The 25,040-nt window shown below is 37.0% G+C and overlaps 1 protein-coding gene across 3 annotated transcripts in view; it reads right to left on the bottom strand.

Annotated features, from left to right (window-relative positions):
* Window positions 1–458: 458 nt before the first annotated feature.
* FBXO40 (F-box protein 40) overlaps window positions 459–25,040 on the bottom strand; it is a 44,240-nt gene continuing 19,658 nt past the window's right edge. For all 3 annotated transcript variants that reach the window (XM_051985383.1, XM_051985384.1, XM_051985385.1), the window contains 3 exons: window positions 14,564–14,596; window positions 4,745–6,616; window positions 459–3,030 (listed from right to left, as the gene is read on the bottom strand). In XM_051985383.1, coding sequence (XP_051841343.1) covers window positions 2,833–3,030; window positions 4,745–6,616; window positions 14,564–14,566 — 2,073 coding nt within the window. In that variant the 5' untranslated portion in view covers window positions 14,567–14,596 and the 3' untranslated portion in view covers window positions 459–2,832. The remainder of the gene's footprint in view (window positions 3,031–4,744; window positions 6,617–14,563; window positions 14,597–25,040) is intronic.

Below are 25,040 nucleotides of genomic sequence, written 5' to 3' on the forward strand. Positions count from 1 at the left end.
TAATATTTCTCATTTAAAAAAATTGAACCAGGCAAATAAGAAAGAACCAATCATAGAAACTTTCTATGTGAATAAGGAAGAATGCAGTTCATCTTCAGAGGAATTCACTGAAATAAAAAAAAAAAAAAGAAAGAAAAAGAAAAAAATTTTTTCTACTCCAAAAAGAATTTATAGAAGAAATCAAGTAAAAGAGATTGAGGAAAAGCTAAAAAGAAATTTGCAGTGGCTACAAATTTAGACTCAATTTATTATTTTGTTGATCCTCTAGATCTAAGTAAGTATTAATGAATATTAAACTTAAAAGTATTCATTTTTTTCCCCTCTGGAGAGTTCAATTGTTAAATCTTTATCAGCACATAATTACAATCATCTAAGAGCATGAGAGCATGAATGGAGTTCTTCTTCGGGACCATAATCTTCATGGTAGTTCATCCCCCAAAGACATTGTCAAGCAAGTATTCAGAGCCAAGTTGCTTTATTACATACAGGTATACTCCATACATGTAAGTAACTTCCAAGTACATGCAATCTAATTTAATTCATATTAATTTAATTTTACCATGTAATAGGGACATTATGTTTTATCTCTTATGTCTCCATCTACCTCTCCTTCCCCACCTTAATTCTATCTGTACAAATCAGAACCCATTCTCTTAGCTTCCTAATCCATGAGAAAACAATCTCATCTTTTTAAACTAGGGATTCTTGACCTGAGGTCTGTGACCTTGTTTAAAAAAATTAGTAATTATCTTTCAATATTATTATTTTCCTTTGCAATTTTATGTCTTTTAAAACAGTATGAGAATGGGTCTGTAGATTTCACCAAATTGCCAAAAGGGTCCGTGACACACACACAAAAGTTTGAGACCCTTGTTTAGAATTCTATCTTTCCTCTAATTCTAACTGAACTCTGTTTCAAGCTTAGGAGTATTCCTCCTCCTAAGAATCTCCTTAAACTACTTTACATGTCCTGCTATGCTCACTTAAAAGTTTCTTAGTTCACTAATCTGTGGTTAATCCTATATTCTCATTCTCCTACCCACTGACACCTCTGTCCTACCAATCATCCAGTTTTTAGATCTCCAGTCTCTCTAAACAATTTCCTTTTCTCTTTATCACTTTATTCCTCAACCCTAAGACATACTTACAGTGGATATATGTGCCTATGGAGTCAGTTATCAAAATCATTAATCTTTTTGATCAATTTACAATTACAACTAATTTTGATCAAATTTACAGAGTAAATTTACAAAGTACAGCTGGGGGTGGGCTGCCAATAGAACCCATGTGAGTGTCTTTCTTGGTCTGCTTCCCTTCTCCCCACCCCATCTCTAATCATCCAAAATACAGTGTGTGAAGACGCCTTCTTTCCCATCTCTCTGTCCCTATTCACTATCTTGGTACAACCCCAATTCTCTTCTTAATAAGTCTGTGGCTTTTCCCGTTGTTCTTTGTCTTAATTACTTTTCCTGCCTATAGGCCAGAGCATACATAGAACCTACAAGCCAGATTCTGAAGTAGTATTCTTCAATGTTAAGCAGCAATGTGCTCATTTGTGATTCTTAGTTAATTTTTTTCACTGCTTGATTTAACTACAAAAAGATCTTGCTTGTTATAATCTGAAAAAAATAGTGCTTTGTATCAAAAGAACACAATGTTATTAGAACAGTGAGGAATAGTGTTCTCTTCCTATTCAAACGGTCACATATGGACTTATTGTTTATATTCTGTATGCCCAATCAGTAGATTGTAAGTTCCTTTTCATTTTGTCTCCATATTCCTAAAACCTAGTAAAATGTCTCGTACTATGCTTAATAAACATTTGTGGATTATAGTGAACTGTAATAAGGAAAATCAGATTTCCCCAAATTCTACATCATTATGAAAAAGAGACTAATGCCCAAAGCTATGGCTTGTCCCTATAAATGATAAATTCCAGTGTTTTCTCCATTTCTCCTAACGGTGACATCCATGCCAGCTAGTTTGGTGTCTCCATTTTGTTACATGTAATCATCTCTCTGTCTCGCCTCTGTCTGTCTCTGTCTCTTTCTCTCTCTCTCTCTTTCTTTTTCTCTCTCCTTTTATTCTTCTCTTCCTTTCTCAAGGAAAGACCCTGATGAGGGTGGGAGAAACCAAGGGTTCTAAAATCTGTGGATTATAATAAACTCCTCTGAGGGCAGGAACAATTTTATTTTGGCTTTGAATTTACAACACACTTTCCATGAATGAAGTTATACATAGAAATGTATTCTTATTTATTTGTTCTGTGTACTTGTTCCACCTATATGGCCCTTGCCTTATCCCTAGGCCCATAGAGGCACTTCTCCAAATCGCTGCAACTCTGAAGTCCCCCAATTTATCCTTTCCGTCTATGAGCAGTCCCTTGCCCCTGTGGCCCTCAGAAGTGGAACTTCTCTAAGTGATGCCTTAATGAATGGTGGTTAACCCTGTTCATAGGGAGGGCTGCCAGGACTGTTCCTATTGGGTAATTAATTTACTTTCTCCTCTCCTGATACCTGTAGTCTTTTTTTGGTTTCCTGATTGCCTAATGAGCCACTTTCTTTTCCAATAAGCTATCCTTTAGACTGATTTCTTACACAGAAAAGAAATTAAATTAATCACTTACAAGGTGGAGATGGGAGTAATATAGGAAATCTAAAAAGCTACAACAAAGAGTGAATACGCTCTGTGAATTGGCTGAAGCATCTAAGAACCCAGTGTTCCACAGAGACACAAGAAGTTGATTCTCAAAATCACAACACGGTCTCCTTCCAGGAGGCTGGAGGAAGACAGAGCAACACCAGAATAGGCACCTTCTGAGGGATTTCTTCATTATGCTCTAGGTTTGAAGGTGGAGACCAAGCTCTTCCTGGCTTGCTTGGGTTGCTCACACATGCTGGTCAGAAGAACTGGGTCTGTCCTATGTTCCACAATATTGAAGGGGCAAGTCTTCAAGTGCTCTGACATGGAGGTGACTTCGTTAAACTGCCAGCTGTTAATTCTGGAGAAAAGGCTGCTGAATTGCCAGATCTGTTGGGAAGGAATGAATTCATTTTAACAAGTATATCTTAAGCATCTATCCTATGCTAAATGGTGGCTGTATAAAGACAAAAATGAAACAAACCTTTCCCTAAAGGAACTTGTATTTCCTGGGGTTAGGTGGTACGGTGGTAGTAGGGAGGATAAGGAATCTGCTAGTAAATGTTTAACAACTGGATCTGAGAGACTGGGGTGGAGGAGGTACTGCAGGACACATTTTAAAGTTTAATCTACATTTTTAACATTTTCTCCATCACTGTGTTAAGTCTAGATAATTCACAAAACTTTAAATGAAGCCTTTGCCAATTTCTGAGTTCTGAATGATTACATTGAAAATTTAACAATTTAATTGAGACAATTTGAACTGGCTCCAGACACCCCTGGGGAAGGAGGAGGAGGAGGAGGAGGAGGAGGAGGAGGAGGAGGAGGAGGAGGAGGAGGAGGAGGAGGAAAAAGGAGGAGGAGGAGGAATAAGGAGGAGGAGGAGGAGAAGGAGGAGGAGGAGGAGGAAGAGAAGGAGGAGGAGGAGGAGGAGGAGGAGAAGAATAAGAAGGAGAAGAAGAAGAAGAGAAGGAAGAGAAGAGAAGGAGGAGAAGGAGGAGGAAGAGGAGGAGGAGGAGGAAGAGGAAGAGGAAGAGGAAGAAGAAGAAGAAGAAGAGGAAGAAGAAGAAGAAGAAGAAGAAGAAGAAGAAGAAGATGATGATGATGATGATAGCAGGTCAATGCTTCTACAACTTAAAGTTTTAGAGAATTGCCTCAAGCACTGAAAAATTAAATGAACTGCCAGGCTAACCCAGCCAGTCAGAGGTTGGACTATGTGTGGACCTAGGTTTTTTTTTTTTGCTTTGAAGCCATCATTCCGGTCACTACACTGCACTGTATGTTGTATTCCCAGTGCCTACCACAGTGCTGACACATAGTAGGTGCTTACTAAATGTGTTTGATTAATTTATTAAGAGTAAAGGGAGATCCCAAAGAAAGGATATAAAAATAATAATGTAAGAACATAAATATCTTAAATTTACACTAATATAAATAATAATGTAAAATGAATCAGACTTGGCATAGTGAGGAAAATTATCGGTTCTACTTTCCTATCATTTCTAATGATGAAGAGCTCATCAGACTTTGGGGAGGGAAGATTGAGATAGAACAGAGTCAGAAAGACTGAATTTGAGCTTTAGCTACTCCTTGACTCTAGGCAAATCATTTTATCTGAAAAATGATGATAATGCAAGGTGATGGTAATGCTTGCCCCACCTCCCTTACAGGACTGTTGGGAGGAAAGTGCTTTGTAGTAAAAGGTAATGTATTACAGTGTCACAGGGGCCTCAAACTATGGCCCGCTGCCAGATACAGCAGCTGAGGACGTTTATCCCCCTCACCCAGGGCTTTGAAGTTTCTTTATTCAAAGGACCACAAAACAAAGTTTTTGTTTTTACTATAGTCTGGTCCTCCAACAGTCTGAGGGACAGTGAACTGGCCCCTTATTTAAAAAGTTTGAGGACCCCTCTAGAGCATTAGACCTGGATCTTGAAGACCTCCCCTCAGCTACTTCTTAGCCCTATGACCCTGGATAGATGACTTAATTTGCCATTTGCTGAATGGTGGACATCGTGTAAGCACTGAGGACACAAATGCCCTTCAAAGCCAATCCTCCCTCTGAGAGATCTTTCCTAGGATGTGAGTGATCAGCTATACTTGCCTTTTTGTGAGCTCTCCAGCCAGTGCCCCCGTGGGAATAGGTCTTTTTCTTCCATTCCAAGAGGACCATCCCTCTCTCTTGTAAGAGTGTAGCACAGATGCTTCTCATGAGGACCGACACCTGGGACAGCTGAGCCAAGCTGACGCTATCTAGGAACCCTGCAATATATTGCAGTATCTCTAGGGGCAGGCTGGTCAGCGACCTCTGGCTGTTCCCTCTAGGCCCCAGCTCTGGAGCAACCTCAGGCTTGATGGCAAACGTCCTGAGTTTCTGACTGTAGATCACTTTGGCTCTTTGCCCTGGAGGTCGGAAATGACTCTGAACAAAGGTACAGCCCAAGTAGGCCAGTGGACAGCGATGCTGGAACCAGCCATTGATACATGACTGGATATCAGAGTGGATGTTCTTGAAATGCAACGGGAACTCATCCCTCCTAAAGAATTTGTTGCAAGTAAAAGTAAAAGCCGAGCTACTCTTATTATGTCTTCTGGTCACACATTCACTGTGGAGTTCCACGTGGAGCCCCGGGGGACTCTCAGAAGTGAGGTCTGCCAGTACTGCACTTGAGGAAAATTGCTCTGGCTCAAAATTGTACGTTTGGGTTGCAAAGTCCATGAAGAGTCCGTCGATGCTCCTTGATTCGGAGATGATATGGCCCTTCAGCTCCCTTTCCATGGCACACAGAAGGGTGGTTCTGATTAGATCCGATTTTGGTAGTTCTCCTACATCAATTCCCAAATCTGAGGTATCTGTGGCCTTGTGTTCACTTGGCTTACTAGCTCCCATTGCATCACCAAGTCGGGCCCTCTTTCCACAGTAGCTGACCGGAACTTTGAAGGTATAGACAGTCTTGACTTCCTGAGCCTCTAGGTTGCCATAAACAAAGTCCCTTTCTTTGGGTGTGCAAGCAGGAATCTGGCCAAAGTGGATCAGCATTCTCCCATTATGCACCAGGTACATATTATAGTCCTTTACATCAACTGCTGCCTTCAGTCTTTCCAATACTCCATCTTGCCAAGGTGCGAGTCCCATCGTTTCCATGTTCCTGTACGGATCTTTGTTTTGGTCTGACTCGCCTTCTTTCTCCATGCTAGCATCCTTCTCGGAAGCATTGCCCTGACTGGAAGCTTGTTCTTTCCCTGCGTCCTGACTACTCTTGCCCCCAGGATTTGCTGATGAATTTGTTAACATTGAAGCCGCATGTTCTTTGCTGAAAATGTTTTCCCATTTCCCAAAACTGGCCAGATCCATCCCTTCTTTGTCTTTGGCCAAAGCCTCTCGTTCTTGCTGGCTCAGTTCCACCATCTCGCCGTTAGGTGACATTCCACTTGCTGAGAGAGAATGAGAGTCCACCCCACCAACTGCTCCTTGTTCCTCCAAAATGGCATCACTGTCCATTTCCAGTTCCTCCTCAGTGAACTCTCTGGATTCAGGGAAAAGCTCCACCATCTTCAGGGAGCCAAAAAGGATGTTTTGATCCTGGATGGCCAGAGCTGTGTCCAAACATTCCTCACTGTGGGGCTCTTTCATGATATTCTCATGAAGAATTGTTTCTGAGTCAATATTTGGCCAACGGTTCCATTCCATGGAGCAACAGACCACACTGGCTGGGCAGACCTGAAGGTGCTTTGCCAATTTATGTCGAGCCATAGAGAGAGGACAGCCATAAGCAGAGTTGAGGCAAGGAACCTGCTCTAGGGGACAAAGTAACTCATGTTCTTCCTCCTTGCACATGTGGAAAGCTGCTCCACAAAGCCGGCGACAATTGATCACCAAGCAGGAGATACTTGGCTCTATTGGAACCTGACAATGTCGATGGAAACATTTCTCACAATGCCGGTGCTGTCCGGCTGGAGGTCTCTGGACCCTGCCCTATGTGTCAAAGACAAAAGAGGCAAAAGAAAAATAAATGAATGTTAGAAGAATACCCTTTCTTGTCTTAAGTTCTCTCTCTTCATTCACTTCCTCAGAGAGCTTGTTTAGTGTCACATCTGAAACTTCAGCCTTGAGTGTGTGGGTATTTCCCCAAATAGCAAATTTGTACTCCTATCCTTGATCTTTTCAGGTGACAAACTTGTAGGTCTTCACCTATAATATATGTAGCAAGGGTTGAGGGAGGGAACCCTCAGTGGATTTTATAGTCTTCCAACCACACATTTGAGAGGAAAAATAGACACCAAATCCATCAAAGCTAGAGTTTTTCATCTTTTTTATATTATGAAACTTTTTGGTAGTTCTAGTGAAGCTTACAGACACCTTCCACAAATTAATGTTCTTAAATGCATAGAATAAAATATAAAGGATTACAAAAGAAACCAATGGTACTGAAATAGTTATCAAAATGTTTATAAAGCAGATACCTAGACCCCATGGTAAGCATCTCTTTCCTTAAAGCTTCCCTTGAGCACTCCTGTTATAGGTGTCTCTGGTTGTTTCCAGAATATCTCAGCAGGACATCCTGTTATTGTGTCAGAAATTGACTTTATCAGCTTTCTTCCTCCCTTAAGTGAGCCACTTTCTCACTTCCTTTTCTTGGCAATGGCACCACCTGTCATTTGCCTGACCATGATAAAAGTCATAGAATGAAGGTATCAAAGTTTAAGTTGGAAGGATCCAGGGGTCCTTTTCCATGAATTTGCTTTTAAAATATTTTGATAACTATATTTCAATATTCAGGTATTTCTTCCATATCCAGGGGTTATGGATACACTGCCCCTGTGACTTGGAAAATCCATATAAAATGTTTTGGTTCTTCCTTCTTAGCAGAAAAGAAGCCTGAATTATTAAAAGATAAAATATTTTAATATTATATAATATTATGCATTTAATTTATGAATTTCTAAACTTTCTGTGCCATTTGTTAGCCTTACATATAATTTGTGACTTCTGCAAAACTCTTCCCTATCTTCCCATTTAATTTCTTATACTGACCTGCAATAGATCAAAACTGTGATGGGGAAAGTCATATTGTGAAAGTGAAAACTGTAGTTGGTTTCCTTTTTCTTAAACATTTTATTTTATGCATTTAAAAATGTGATTTTGAGAAGAGACCCATGAACTTCACTATCCTGTCAAAGTAGTCTATGATGCTCAATATAATGTATTATAATGTAACCCGACCTCATTTTAAAATTTAATTAAAACATTTTCCCTTTAAAAAAATATGGATTTAATCACCATTGCTATGGTCCTCTTGTTGTATAGACTAGAAAAATGAGGCTGAGGATGGTTAAGGGCTTGTCAAGAATACTCAGATTATATTTATCACAGGACTTTGAAGTCAGGTATTCTAACTCTAGAACCAAGTCTTTCCACTGTTCCTTGCATTTCTACTTCCTTTCTCAGTCACACCAACCCCAACTAATCACCAAACTCTCCTAATTGAAGCTCCCCTGTTTTTTCAATCTACCCTTTCCTCTTTGTTTTCTAAGATTTCAATCTAGCCCAGGTCCATATCATTGAATACCTGGAGTTTTATAATCAACTTCTATCTGGTTTCTCTAGTCTCTCCTCTTTTCAGCTTAGTTTTTACTCAAAATATTCCCAAATACTGTTTTATCATCTTTTTCTCAAAAATATACAATGGTTCCCAGTTCTTTATTCAACTATAGAAAGCACTACTCTTCTGGACATAATCACCTTTATAACGTCATTTTTTACTCATTTTTGTACAGAAAATCCTCTTATAACTTTGTGTCAAAAACTTTTCTCTTATTTGTTCAGATTTTTTTTAAATTTCAGAAGAAAAAATGCAAATTCCCTTTAAGTGTTAAGAACATATCTGACCAGGGCCTGAGAGAGGTTGTAAAATTCAACTTCAGGAATTAGCATAAAAAATGCTAGATTCTCCTTAAGAGGGAAAGAAGAAGAGGAAGAATATAATAACTTGGTAGCTAAATAACAGTTAAAGAGAAGTCCCATTGTGGCACATAGGGACTTAGTATTGCTAAAATGAAGAACCAAGGTTGTTTGCCCTTGGAGGACATAGAGACCTATGAGAGCTCACAACTTTAGATGTGCTAAGTTTTGCTATGACTTTATACTTCAGGTACAGGTGACTTTGGCTCTCCTCTAACACTCCAAGCTTGCTTATTGTTTGGGTTTTGATGGCTGGGAGTGAGTATAAATAACAATTGTTTTTGTTCTGGCCAGAAACTTTGAGGATCTTTCCCATTCCTGACTGATTCTTTTGTGGAAACGAAATAGACCATCTTTTCTCTCATTTCTTACCTCACTGATTGGGCATTGCCTTTTTGTTCTGGCCAGAAACTTTGAGGATCTTTCCCATTCCTGACTGATTCTTTTGTGGAAACGAAATAGACCATCTTTTCTCTCATTTCTTACCTCACTGATTGGGCATTGCCTCAATCAAACTGAGACCTGGGAAAGACCTTAGCTTAAAAAGTGCAAGGTCTCCCATTGTATCCAGGGCCATCTTCTGTCAACCTAATTTGTATCTTGCCACTGGACCCAAATGGCTTTGGAGAAGAAAGTGAGAGAGGTGACCTTGCCCAGTCCTCCCTTAAATCCAATACTCTTGCATGTCATGGTGTCACTTCCCTGATGTCATGGTCCTTTGCCAAATGGACAAACAATAACAACCTAGTTTTTAAGTATAATGGGTATTGCCTCAGACAAACTGAGATTTGGGAAAGACTAGATTAAAAAGGCCAAGGTCTCCCACTGCATCCAGGGTCATCATGAATCATCCTAACTTATGTACTAGCACTGGACTACAATAATCTTGAAAATGAGAATGAGACTAATGGCTTTGCACATCCCTGCCTCCCTTAAATACAATTCACACCATCATCTGGTGACAGCCATTAGTTTCTAACTCTGGGCAAATTAATTTATTCCTTCTCCATGCTTTAGTTAATTCAGTTAATTAATGACACATAATGCCCGTGTATTCTTGACAAGCCACTTAAATTAAATTTAATAATTTAGTAACAGCTTACTTCTGTTTTAGTGTATTCAGGGGGAAAACCAGATAAATGATTTTATAAATATAAGTTGTTAAATAGGTTTAGTTTTGTCCCAAAGCCCAGCAATAAGCTAGCTGCATGCTTTATTCTAATATATCTATGAGCTCATTCTAGGGAGTGTTTTGGCTATTTTGAACAGAGGGAAAGAATAGATTATCAACACTGGACATTCAAAAGCATTCCTAATAATAATAGTTGCCTCTTCAAGATCATTTCATTTGAACCTCACAATGAGTAAGTCTATGAGGCTCAAAGTTATAATGGTGCAAATAGTATCATCTCTATTTTTACAAAGGAGTAAACTGAGGCTTCAAAAGGTCAGGCAGCTTGCTCTTATGGTGGCTGAGCTGGAACTCAAACTTGGACTATCTAGGCCCAAACTCAGAGTCTTTTCCCATTATACTCCGCAGCTTCTTTATCTGTAGCTGGTAGAAGTGAAGCAAAAATGTAATTAAGGGGACTTTGATATCTGAAATTTTATTTTGGCCAGGGGGAGAGGTTGGTGGATGGAGGGGGTGATATGAATATCGTTGGAGTAACAAGCAAATAAATAGATAAATTTGGGGGTGGGAAGGTATTGTAAAAGTAAAGAGGGAACAAGAAAATAAGTAATTAAGAGGAATTTGATGCCTGTTTTATTTATTTATTTTGAGTGAAGAAGGATTGTATGGGTATATGGGGAAATAAGAAAAAAATATTCTTTCTGGCCAATTTCCAAAATATCTTAAGGAGTCTAGAGTAGGAGAGGAACAGGTATGAGAAGCTCTAGATACCTCTGAGTGGGTAATTCCTAAGGCATAAGTTTAAACTTTTTCTGAAAGTAAAAAGGGGAAAACTAGAGTTAAAATTTCATCAGAACAAAGAAATGTGTGCATTTGCATTTCTTTGCATATTGCTTTTTATTTTATTTTAGGTTATAAAACAAAGATAGTCATTAAAGTTACTCCTTATGTTGGGCAAGGGACTCAAGCTTAGTAGTTCTCAATTTATTCATTTATAAAATGAAGGTGAATGGATCTCTGAGAATTTCTTCCTGTTCTAGAGTTATGATCCCCAGATCCTATGGTTTGTTTATAATCTATGCTATTTTTCATTTTTTTAAAAATAACTTTTTATTGACAGAACCCATGCCAGGGTAATTTTTTACAGCATTATCCCTTGCACTTACTTCTGTTCCAATTTTCCCCCTCTCTCCCTCCATCACCTCCCCCAGATGACAAGCAGTCCTATACAAGTTAAATAGGTTACAGTATATCCTAGATACAATATATGTGTGCAGAACCGAACAGTTCTCTTGTTGCACAGGGAGAATTGGATTCAGAAAGTAAAAATAACCCAGGAAGAAAAACAGAAATGCAAGCAGTTTATATTCATTTCCCATGTTCTTTCTTTGGGTGTAGCTGCTTCTGTCCATCTTTGATCAACTGAAACTGAGTTAGCTCTCTTTATCGAAGAACTCCACTTCCATCAGAATACATCCTCAAACAGTATCGTTGTTGAGGTATATAATGATCTCCTGGTTCTGCTCATTTCACTCAGCATCAGTTCATGTAAGTCTCTCCAAGCCTCTCTGTATTCATCCTGCCGGTCATTCCTTACAGAACAATAATATTCCATAATGTTCATATACCACAATTTACCCAGCCATTCTCCAATTGATGGACATCCATTCATTTTCCAGCTTCTAGCCACTACAAACAGGGCTGCCACAAACATTTTGGCACATACAGGTCCCTTTCCCTTCTTTAGTATCTCTTTGGGGTATAAGCCCAGTAGAAACACTGCTAGATCAAAGGGTATGCACAGTCTGATAACTTTTTGAGCATAGTTCCAAATTGCTCTCCAGAATGGCTGGATGTGTTCACAACTCCACCAACAATACATCAGTGTCCCAGTTTTCCCACATCCCCTCCAACATTCCACATTATCTTTCCCTGTCATTCTAGTCAATCTGACAGGTGTGTAGTGGTATCTCAGAGTTGGTTTAATTTGCATTTCTCTGATTAATAATGATTTGGAGCATATTTTCATATGGCTATAAATAATTTTAATTTCTTCATCTGAGAATTGTCTGTTCATATCCTTTGACCATTTATCAAATGGAGAATGGCTTGATTTCTTATAAATTAGAGTCAATACTCTATATATTTTGAAAATGAGGCCTTTATCAGAACCTTTGACTGTAAAAATGTTTTCCCAGTTTATTGTTTCCCTTCTAATCTTGTCTGCATTAGTTTTGTTTGTACAAAAACTTTTCAATTTGATATAATCAAAATTTTCTATTTTGTGGTCAGTAGTGATCTCTAGTTCTTCTTTGGTCATAAATTCCTTCCTTTTCCACAGGTCTGAGAGGTAAACTATACTATGCTCTTCCAATTTATTTATAATCTCATTCTTTATGCCTAGGTCATGAACCCATTTTGACCTTATCTTGGCATACGGTGTTAAGTGTAGGTCAACGCCTAGTTTCTGCCATACTAATTTCCAATTTTCCCTGCAATTTTTGTCAAATAATGTGTTCTTATCCCCAAAACTAGGGTCTTTGGGTTTGGTCAAACACTAGATTAGTAAAGTTATTGGCTGTTTTGTCCTTTGAGTCTAGCCTATTCCATTGATCAACTAGTCTATTTCTTAGCCAATACCAGATGGTTTTTAGTAACTGCTGCTTTATAATATAATTTTAGATCTGGTACAGCTAGGCCATTTTCATTTGATTTTTTTTTTCATTAATTCCCTTGAAATTCTTAACCTTTTGTTTTTCCATATGAACTTTGTTGTTATTTTTTCTAGGTCATCAAAATAGTTTTTTGGGAGTCTGATTAGCGCTAAATAAATAGATTAGTTTAGGTAGTATTGTCATTTTTATTATATTTGAATCTATGCTATTTTTAAAAAAGTTTTATTTTTACAGAGAAATTATAATTAGCTATATTGTGCTCTTTCTGTCTCTCTTAATTGTGTCTGCACGAGGAAAGCCTATGAAGTAGGAATACATATCTATCAACACTCATTTTTATATAGCACCAGTTAACAGATTCTTATGTCTGTTTCATTATTAAGAAAATGATAATGAAAATGATGAAGATGAAGAGAGTGATAAGAATGAATATAACATTTATCTCAATTAAATTTATTACTAATTGATCTAGTCAATAACATAGGCTACCTCAATTAATCAACAATGATTTCTTAAGCTCTTACTATGTACCAGGCATTATGGACATAAATACAATAAATAATATGGTTTTGGAATTCGTGAATGGTCTATTTATTTTATGTATGGTAATTTAAGGTTAGGGTCAACTGTCTGGTGAAGTGGATGGAATGTCAGGCATGGAGTCAAGATGACCCGAGTTAAAATCTGATCTCAGACACTCATTAGCTGTGTGACCTTGGGCAAATCACTTCATTCTGTCTACCTCAGTTTCCACATCTGTAAAATGAACTGGAGAAGGAAATGGCAAACCACTCCAGTATTTTTGCCAAGAAAATCCCAAATGGAGTCAACAATGAGTTGGTGACTGAAATGACTGAACAATAAAACTTAGTGTCATCATTTTTTAGGCAGGTAGAATGATATAGTGGAGAGGAAACTGGAAACTAAGTCAGAGAATTCAAATCTTATATCTTCTACTAACTTGAGTAAATCATTTAACCTTTCTGACTGAAAATCACTCTTATTAGAGGAAAGTGAAAGAGATCAGGAGACCAAGGTCTAAATCCATTGTCTGATGGTGACTACTTGTTTGACCTCAGAAAAAGCTGCCACCTTCTGGGGGCCAGACTTCATTCTTTTATAAAGTCAAGGGTTTGGACTACAGGAGACCCCTTCCTTGGGGCAGCTGGATGGTACATGGATAGTAGTCAGGTGTATCAACCCTTACTAACTGTATGTTACAATTACAACCCCAAATGCCTTGGCAAAAAAAAAAAAAAAAAAAAAAAAAAAAAGAGGTCCTTTCAACTCTTAGATCAACAATGAGAGGATCAGACTAGACGAATCCTAAGATTCCATCCAGCTCCATATTCTAAGATTCTATTTGTTTTCCTTTCAAATCGATCTCATTTTAGAGGTACAGTCTATACTGGGGTCAATAATTAGACCAAGGCTGACCTTGTATTTCTTTACAGAGAAAATATCAGGACCACAACATCTCTCAAAATAGCTTCTTCCCTCCAATAAAATTAATTCTGTTATTATTCTACAACTATTTTATTTATTAACTTTGCTTTATATCTTTATATTGCTTTATATCATACTGTATTTTAATGTTGTTGTTCAGTCACGTCCTACTCTTTGTGACTCATGGATCATAGTGCACCAATAATATCTATGGAGTTTTCTGGGTAAAAATACTGGAATGACTTGTCATTTCTTTCTCCATAGAATTAAAGCAAACAGGATTAGTTGGCTCGCTCAGGGTCACAAAGTAAATATGTATTTGGGGCTGGATTTGGACTCAGAAAGATAAGTCTTCCTGATTTCACAATGCCATCCAGGAGTGTGGATGTCGTACCTTCCATCTCAGCATATTAAAAGCACTGATCAAAGAATATTCAGTGAAAACTTTTAGCCCATCTTAATAATAGTGCAACAGAAGAGCCTCAAGAAAAGTGCAAATACCAAATGTCAAAGTTATTTTCTCAAGAACTAGGTCATGTTTTGTGCCAGGCTCTAGTCCAAGATCTCTGGGTCAGCCAGAGAACAGCCAACATCTCCAGGAGAGGAAAGAAGGGCTGCCAAACAAGCACTATCTATGTAATAGAAGGCACAGGTTAAGCAAAGACTAAGAATAGCAGTGTCCAGAGCCCATAAAAACCCAGGACTTACCATATCGCTGACACGTCTTCTTGCTTCTTAGCTCTAAAGGAAAATGTACATAGTTAGCAACAGAAGTGAGATATTTATTTTTGTTATTGATTTTTTATTTTAAAAATTCTGAATATAATAAATTTCCATTAAAATGAGCACATTCCTATTTATGGAACTGAAAGGACTGTACTGTTATGTACAGCTTGCTTTTCTTTTCAAGTCTGAGATAAATTTAGCAACTGTCAAAACTGACCTGCTTGTCCATGATTATGCACCCTTTTTAAATTCTCTTTTGTTCATTTATGTATGTATTTTTAAAATGAACATTTTAATATTTCTTCTAATTAGGTGTAAAAACAATTTATAAACATTCCTTTTTTAAAATTTTGAGTTCTAAATTCTCTTCCTCCTTTCTTCCACTCCCCCCTTCTTGGGAAGGCAAGAAGTTTAATATAGATTATACAAGTGCAGTCAGAAAAAAACAGTTCCATATGAACCATGTTGTGTATGGGGGAAACAACCACAGAACAAAAAACAAACAAGAAGAATAAAGTCCAAAAAGTACACTTTGATTTTCATTCAGACTCCATCAGTTCTTTGGAAGTGGACAGCTTTTTTCATCATGTCCTTCAGAACTGTCTTGTATCATTGTTTTACTAATAATACCTAGTCTTTCATATTTTATTATTGTTTTATTTTTACACTATTCTCCTGATTTTGCTCACTTTACTTTGTATGAATTCATGTAAATACAGGTTTTTCTGAGAGTATTCTGCTCATTATTTCTTATAGCACAATAGTTCTCCATCACAATCATATGCTGCAATTTGTTCAGCCATTTCTCAGTTGATGGGCAGCTTCTCAATGTCCAATTCCTTGCCACCACACAAAGAACTACTATAAATTTGGATCTTAGGCCTTTTTCCTTTGATTTGCTCTCTTTGGGATACAGACCTAGTAATGGTATTGCTAGGGCAAAGGATATGCACAATTTTGTACCTCTTTGGACATAGTTCCAAATTGCTTTCCAGAATAGCTGGATAAGTTCAAACTCCACCAACAGTGTATCAATGTCCTGGTTTTTCTGCATCTCCATTATTTGTTATTTGCCTTTTCTGTATAGCATATATACGTGTGTGTGTGTGTGTGTGTGTGTGTGTGTGTGTGTGTGTATATATATATATATTTTTTTTTTTTTTTGCTGAGGCAATTGGGATTAAGTGACTTGCCCAGGGTTACACAGCTAGGAAGTGACTGAGGTCAAATTTGAACTCGGGTCCTCCTGACTTCAGGACTGGTGCTCTATCCACTAAACCAGCTAACTGCCCCCATAGCATGTATTATTAACAGATACTTTGAACCTCAGCTTCCACATTTATAAAATGAAGGAACTAGATTTCTTGGCCTTCAGGAAAAGACAAAACACTCTAGGATCTTTATTAAGAAAACCTCAGATGGAGTTAGGGAGAATTAGATATGACTGAAATAACTTCAAACAAGAAGTCTTTGCCAGCATCATTCTTTAGAAATATTTTTCCAATTCTATCTGTTGAACTCATATTGCATCCTTCAAGACCTAAATGGAGCCTTTGATGATCACCCTTGCCAAATCACCTCTTTTTTCCCTCTGAATTCCTAAAAGACTGAGGGTCTGTAAATCACTCTTCAAAATGTTTTCAATTCATAGCTCTTTGTGTTTGGTCTTCTCTCTCTTGTTCTGAATCCCTATAAAATCAAGGTCTTCCTTCTTCAAAGTATTTTTCATTATAGCTATTCAAGTATGGTCTTATGTCTCTCACTAGATCACAAGTTCTTTAAGGGCAGGAATTCAGATCTAATTTTTCTTTGTAGTCTTCACTGTCCCTGGGCATAGACTCTAAACAAGCATTTATTGAATGAACAGGTGATGAATTAATTTATCTTACTTGTCCTCATACTGCCCAGATTGAAGTTCTTTTAAATAATGATGATCTTTAATACTCACTCCAGTTGGTCAGAACTTGACTATTATCTACACTGTAATGTTCCATCCCCTAGTGGTACAATAAAAATTCATGGGATCCCTTATCTCAACCATTTTCTATTCGTATTTTAATGTATGATCCATGCTCTCCCAACATCCTTTCATTTCTACTGCTTCCACCTTGAGATCCTGCCATTTTGATGGGTGACTGTCTTACTTGGCTCTCTTTTTCAGATAATGAAAGTGAAGCCATTCTTGATTTCTTTCACTACATGCTAGTCATATTTTCTCACCAGCTGTCTTGCAGCCATGTGACATTTCTCCTCACTATCCCTTCCAATCTTAAAAGGGATGGATCAATATACTTTTTTTTTTTAAACTCACCCTCTCCAATCAGTATTCCACTACATTTGTGGTCTCTTTCAATTAGAATAAAAGCTCATTAGGGCAGTTTATATGATTGTTAATTATATATTATGACCATTTATAATATATTATATGACTATATTATATAATAATCAGTATTAATTAGAGTTATATACTATCTACAACTATACTAATTATATTTACTAAGGTCATCAGTGCTTACAGGGACATTATCAATTTAGGAGAGATGAAAAATCACCAGTGGATCAACTCTCCTTGCCTTTCTCAGACCCCCTGCAGTGTCTTGTCCTGGATCATGGTAACCCATGCGGATTATGAGAGTCTCACAGGTCTAAAGAATAATCTCTACCTCTACCCTGCAATTGCTTTCCTCCTCTTTTTTTTTCTTTTTTTCCTGAGGCATTTGGGGTTGAGACTTGTCCAGAGTCATACCCTGCAATTTCTTTTATCCCCAAATGTTGGAAGTCACATTAGCAAAGGGTTTGGCTAATGTCTGTCAGTTGCCCAAACAAGGGCTTTGTGACAAGATTCTGTCTCTGGATTCTCTCCCTCCTCTATTTTACAGTCTTATTTTTTTTCTGGATTTTCTCCCTCGCCCTTTAATCCTGTTATTCTCTTTCCATATAAAGATTTCCTATGCCCATTGCTCTTGGGATAGTTGTAGATCTATGTACAACAATTAGAAGTGAGTCGAGGTCACAGCACGCCTGCTGAAAACCTTTTTCAAAAATACTCTTTGTACTTGGGAAAGAACATTCCACATTATGCAAGGACAACTAGGTTTATTATGTCATAGGCTAATCATAGGTGCTAGTTCACCTGCCCATTCTGAAGACATGGCTTCTTGGCACTAGTCTCCCAAGTGTTAGGAATGATAAATTGTCCCATATCTCAGTGGAAAGGTCATCTAGTGAGCTCTATCCACTATACTTGCAGACATCTAGCTGCAGTCATAGTTCCATTTCTAATCAAAGGTTCTACTTATATGACTCGACCAATTCTTTACTCACTATGAACTTCAATGGGATTTACAGAGGATGGGGAAATTCATTGTTTTATTCTAATAGTGAAGTAGCTCTCTATATGGATCATTTAACCTACCAAACAATCAATAATCCCTTACACTGGACGAGGAACCATGCTAGACATTGTTGTTGTTTTTGTTGTTATTGTTTGTCCTTCCTTCTGGAAGAGGACCATGACATCAGTCACTTAAATCCAATTCACCTGCATGTCATAGCCACTGAGAATACAAAGGCAAAAAGGAAACAATCCCTACTTAGGTGATGCAATGAAGAGCGATTGACCTGGACTCAGAAGATCCGAACTCAAATCCAACCTCAGACACGTACTAGCTGTGTGATCTTTGGCAAGCCACTTAACTTCTTTCTGCCTCATTTTTTTCCAACTGTAAAATGAAGATAATAAATAATACCTACCACCAGGGTTGTTTTGAGGGTAAAATATTATTTTGTAATTTGTAAAATTTTGAATCTTATTAAAAAATCAACAAATCTGAATTTTATTTTATTTTTATTCAAAGAATATGGAAAAAGGACTGTGTATAGATCCAATAATCTTTATTATGTTCAGCTTATTTTTGAAGTATATATTATATTCAGCACAGTAGTAACAACACTTCCCTTTTTTCTCTATACCCTTCTGTGCATGTTTAGCTCTCCTCTATGAGTTTTTTTTAATATGTTTGATTGATACTCTTTTCTTTCTTTTTGGTTTTGCTATTATAACTACCTTTCCCACTCCCACTATCACCCCTGCCACCAGAAAAAAATTACTTCCTTGTTTAGTCATGAAAAACAAATGTATTTATTAGTAGTACCTAAAAATATGTATACTTTACAAACTTTAAGATGCTATTTAAATGCTAGCTGCTATTGTCATCACTATTAGTATAACAATAAACATGCGATACAATATTCCAATTATTGACACATCATTAGGATCATAAAATCACGGACACATCTAGAGCTCAAAGAGACTTCAGAGGTTATCTTGACCAATCTCCTTATTTTATAAATGAGAAAACAGTCTCCCACTCTACTTCTCACAGTGATTCACTTAGGGATAGCAGAGCTTAATTTAAGCAAAAGTACTCTGACAGTAAATCACAAAATTACATATTTCCAAGCTGGAAGAGACATTAAAGGTTTTTTGTACCTGAAAAAGAATACTTTCTACTTCATTGTTGACTAGTCATGATCCAGGGTTGGCTTGAAGACTTCCAGGGAAGAGGAACCCAGTTTCTCTGGAGGAATCCCATTTTACTTTTAGGCAGCTTCCTAGCAACTAATTAATATTTTTCCCTTGTATAAAGAATGAATTTGCCTGGCTGCCCTACAACATTCCTGCATCTCTCCTCTGAAGTCAAATAGAAATAGTATAAAGCTTGTTCAAATACTTTACAGTTACTATCCCAGCTCCTACTTTAATCTTTTTTTCTCACTACTAAACAATTATCTCGTTATCCTCAATTGAATCTTACAATTCCTGAACCCTAGATTCTTACCCAGTTTGTTTAGTTTACTCTGTATTATTCCACATACTACTAAGAACAAAACAAAACTTTTCTAGCTGCTTTGGGAAACTGAAATAAATATCAGTAAGATACAGGAACTATTCAAATGTAGCAAATAATGTCCTCTGTGATACATATTTGGATGAGGAGAGTAATGTTTCCAGGTTACCTCTAATTTGACTAGATACAAAAGTTCCTTCTAATTTGTGTACTCTTCAGGTTTCAATGTTATTTTTATAAACGGGCGTGCCCAGACCTGAACACAATAGTCTAGATGTGTTATGATTTGGGCAGAGTACAGAGGAAACATTGTCTCTTGTATTTTAGATATCATACATCCCCTTAACAAATTTTTTCTTCTTTTGATTATAAACTTGAAAAAAATCAACAAATCTGAATTTTATTTTATTTTTATTCAAAGAATATGGAAAAAGGACTGTGTATGGATCCAATAATCTTTCTTATGTTCACCTTATTTTTGAAGTATATATTATATTCAGCACAGTAGTAACAATACTGCCCTGTTTTCTCTGTACCCTTCTGTATATGTTTAACTCTCCTCTGTGGGTTTTTAAAATATATTTGATGAATGCTCTTTTCTTTCTTTTTGATTTTGCTATTATAATTACCTTTCCCACTCTCACTATCACCCCTGCCACCAGAAGAAATTACTTCCTTGTTTACTCATGAAAAACAAATGTATTTATTAGTAGTACCTAAAAATATGTGTTTAATTCTGCAACATTAGTCCATCATCTCTCTAAGAGGTTGAAAGCATGCTTCACCATCGGTGTTCTGGAATCATGATGGCCATTATAATGATCAGAGATCTCAAGTCTTTCATAGCTATTTGTCTTTAAAATGTTGTTATTGTAAATCATTCTCAAGTTTACTTTCAGCTCACTTTACTCTGCATCTGTTCCTAAAAGTATTTTTAGGTTTCTCAGCATCTTTCCCTTTTGTCATTTCCTATAGTGTAATAATATTGAATTATATTCATATAAAAATTTGTGTGGCTATTACCAATTTTATAGTGACCCATTTTGTTTCTAGTCATTTTCTAAAACAAAAAAGTGCTGTTATAAACATTTTTATACATGTAGGTCTTTACCATTTCTTTGGTGTCTTTGGGTTATATACTTAGTAGTAGTCTTGCTGGGAGAAAAGCATGCATAGTTTAATGAATTTTTGGTTATATTTCAAATGGCTTTCCAGAATTTTTAGACTATATCATATCTCTACCAACAGGGCATTAATGTTTTTGTCCTTTAATTATCCCCTCGGACAACTGTCATTCTCTTTCTTTGACACTGGAGGTGGGTTTTGGAGGTACAACCGCAGAGTAGTTTAATTTGCATTTTTCTAATTAATTATTTGAAGCGTTTTTTAAAATAGTTGTTGATAATTTGCATTTTTTCTCTTGAGAGCTGCTTTTTTGTATCTTTGACTGTTTATCTCCTGGGGCATAACTATGTGCTCCTTTCTGCTTCTCAATCTAATCTAAGATTGTGTTAGCTTTTTGGGGTTGCTGTGGCATACTAATCACTCATTGGAATCTCTCAATTCCTATTGAGCCACCTAAATTTCCCCTTCATGACCTTGCTTGAGTGATATTCCTCACATTTAAGAGGGGACAAATGTAAAACCTTAAGTCTCAGAATATCTCAGGATGCCATTTAGAGATAGACATTTCAGTAACATCAACTATGACAATTGGCTTTCCAAATTAACTGAAAAAAAAAAGAACAGGAGAATACTAGCCTACAAGTTGAAATCACTAGAAACAAATACACCTACATATTATATAGTTAATCTATTTTCTGCCTTATACATTATTTGAACCATCCTTTTGTGTCAAATGGATCCACATTTTTTATTCTTTCAACCAATTCCATATTCTCCTTTTTAACCTTCCTTTCTGATCTAGGAAACCTCTCTCACAACTCAGTAAATGAGGCTAAACTTCTAATTTATGATGAGCAGAGTGTGTAGGTAGATGCTTAACAATCAGCTTCCCACCTTCCACAAAATATATAATGCAATATATTTTTTAAAGTTTAATATGCATTACTAATATTTTCATTATTACTTTCTCAAAACAATCAACAAGATAATAAATCAAGCCTTGATTTGTATTTTTTTCTTATTTATGACATGAAAATGTTCACACTGAAAATTTAATAATCAACTCTCAGGAATAGGGAATAAGTGGCTCCAGCACACTTCTGTTATGTGACTCCCTAAAGCCATTAGAGAAATGAGAATATTTCTATCTGAATGTGACTGTAATTGTTGTCATAATGTAAATATTTATCAGCACAAATTAGGATGAACTGAATGTATTATACCAGGGAATGGAAAGTGAAAAACCCAGATGTGTGACTTTAATTTTTATACTTCCTGGATTTAGAGCTAGAAGGGACAGCAGAAACTGTAATAAAATACCCTCATTTTACAAATAAGGAAATTAACACACAGGAAAGTTTTTAATGACTTGTCCAAGATCAAACAATTGCAGAGGCAAGATTTCCCAACCAAAAGAGAAAAATCATTCTTAGATACTTTTTACTCAGAGGTCTCCACATTGTTGCAATGGCAGCTGTGTGATTCGGTGGATTTGGGGTCCTGACTTGGGATCAAGAAGATTAAATTCAAATGTGGCATTACCCTGGGCAAGCAATTTAACCCCTGTTTACCTCAGTTTTTCATTTGTAAAATGGGGATAATAATAGTACCCACACCAAAGTGATCATGAGGATCAATGGAGAAAATAATTGTTAACAAAACAAAACAAAACAAAACATAACAAAACAAAACAACTAAGCATAGTACCTGGGATGTGGTAGGTGTTTTGCAAATGCTAGCACTTTTATTATCATTATTCTAATTAATGAAATTATTTTGTATTATGATATAAAGACTGGATGAATATGGATTTTAAGATGTTGTGATGGAGGGGTACTAAAAAGAAACACTGAAGTCCTGCTTCCAGGGCTCCAAAGGAAAAATCTATCTATTTTCAGCTCCATTCCAAATTAAATCCAACAATTTCTTAATGTCTCTCAGACTCAGTTTTCTAAACTACAAAATAGGGATAACAACAACACTTACCTTGCAGATTTGCATTGCAAGACAATGTGTTTGAAGTATTTTATGACTCAGAGAATCCTATACTGCCTGTTGTTGGCTATTTTTGTTGAGTGCCTAATCCATCCTCTTGGTTGATAGAGATGGAATGGTAGCAATGCAAAGTAGTTTGTTAAGAAGTAAGTTGGTCCAGATCGCTTGTTTTCATTGCTGTGGGAAATTCCCCCTCTCCCCCATAATGATTACCCGAAAATATTCTGTTTTAGGAAGTTGTCTCAAAATGAAAAAAAAACAAACAAGTTGAACCACAGTTTTTCTGTGGTTAAACTGCTGCCATCTATTTGGGTGGTGTTGTGGGTCTATTGTAGTAATATCCTGTCCCTTCTAGTTCACCCTAATGAAAAGAACATCAGATATGGAATAGGACAGATAGGTTTTAGTCCCAGTCTATCACTAGTAAATATTCCTCCTCCTACCAAGCACTAAAAAAATAAGAACCAGGGAGCTTCTTACTCGTATTGTTGAGAATGTCTACTTAATAAACACCAGCTTTTGGAATGGAGTTTCAGGTAAGGGCCAGCCTAGTGTTCAAAGCCCAGGTACGATCTCCTCCTGGGGTAGCTGAGAAGCTTAGATTTGGGGCAAGGGAATGATCAGAGAACTCTGATAGCAGCATGCTGGACCTGTTCACCGTTATCAGGAGCCTGCATACTATTAGGAGCATGTTCCCTTCCCTTGAAGTTCCTAACTCTTTTTCACTCATAATCAGCCTACCCAGAATCAGGACAAGGACATGAATGTCTGACGTCAAATATAGACACCAGGAGAGGGACTACACATGGCTAAGCTGATGAAATTCCCCAACATATACAGTGGGATGCCTGCATCTGCTTTACTTGGGGAGATTATGGGAAGGGCCTTGTCCTTTGTAACACTTGGACTGGACTTTGGCTTTTTCCACCTTTCCCTAGAAGAGGCAAAGGTGACTTCTGAGCTCCAACTTGGACAAGACTTATAATGGTGGACAGAAAAGCTAATAGGTAGAAAGGAAGATTTTCCTTCCTTCCTTTTCACACTTAGCTTAACTAGTACCTGAACAGCAAGAATAACTAGCTAAAGAATAAGATCTTTTTCTGAATATTTCTTTATTTTCATAACCAAACTCCCTCCCCCCAAAAGTTGTTCATATACTTTGACTCTGCTTCCTTTCTTCCCATAAAATTTTCAACCTAGGAGCATAAGATCAGGAAGGACCCTAGAATTTTGTGGGATCTCAGAGATACCTAGTCCACCCCCTCATTTTACAAGTAAGAAAACCAACACCCAGGAGGTAAAAATGGTTTTCCCAAAGTTACATATAGATAGTAAGTGGGAAAGATGGGATTTGTATTTCTGATTCCACTATTCTTTCAACATCTCTCCTCTTCCAATCTGGCTTTAGGTCTCACCACTCAATTGGAAATGCTCTGCCCAAAGTGTCCAAGCATCTCAAAATTGCTAAATCCAATAGACTTATCAAGCTTAATCATTCCTCACATCTCTTCAGCTATTGACACTGACAGTCCATCCTGGAAAATCCTTCCTCAAAGACAGTGTGAGATGATTAAAAAAAAAGAACATTAACAATGGAGGCAGAGAACCCAGGTTCAAATTCCTCCTCTGATGTCATTTGAATTTCCTGGGCCTTCATTTTATCATCTGTAAAATAAAGAGGCTGATCTAAATGGTCTCTATCCACCTCTGCATTCATGATTCCATATGGTACCTCAGCTTTCATGACAATTTTCAAACCCAGTTCTCCTCCTACCTATACAACTGCATATTCTCATTTTTCTTTGCTGTATAATATCTAAGGCTCTCCTTTCTCCTTACACCAAACCTGGGTGTCCCCAGTGGTTCTATACTAAGTACTCCACTTTTCACTTTCTATACTCCTGTAACCTGCCTGATCTCCCATGATCTTTAGATGTTGTTGTTTTTTGAGTCAATGAATCTCTTCAGATCTTCTTCAAATCTTTTTTTGTTAAACATTTCTGTTTGAATCTCTTCAAGTCTTGGGTGCTTTCAGCTTCTAGCTTTGAGAGAGATGTATTATGTCAATTGTATTTCAAATTGTTGAAAGACAACGGAAAGAAGCCAGCAGAGAGGAGTTGGCAGTCTCCATCATGTCTGTGTTTTCAGCTTACTGTATGAGAGACTTCAGGGAACTCCCCCTTGGAGAAAATCTAGAACTCTCTTAGTGCAGCTGAGATATCTCACTTCCAATAGAAGGGCATCTTCACTCTATATTGTCTGGTATGCATTCTCTTATATATACTTCTCCGATTTCCATTTTGCTATCAACTTGGATGAATGAGTTCCTTTGTTATTTACTATATGTGTATATTCTAGAAATGATATTTGATAGGGAAGGGATCAAGTTTTAGATATAAAGTTTGGGGTCTTGCTTCTCCCAATACTGAACAGTAACCAGAAGTTTAGCTTGAATCCCAAAATTATAGACTAGACTAATAATATTTAAG

This window comes from Antechinus flavipes, chromosome 3 (assembly GCF_016432865.1).
Source record: "Antechinus flavipes isolate AdamAnt ecotype Samford, QLD, Australia chromosome 3, AdamAnt_v2, whole genome shotgun sequence".
Lineage (NCBI taxonomy): Eukaryota > Metazoa > Chordata > Mammalia > Dasyuromorphia > Dasyuridae > Antechinus > Antechinus flavipes.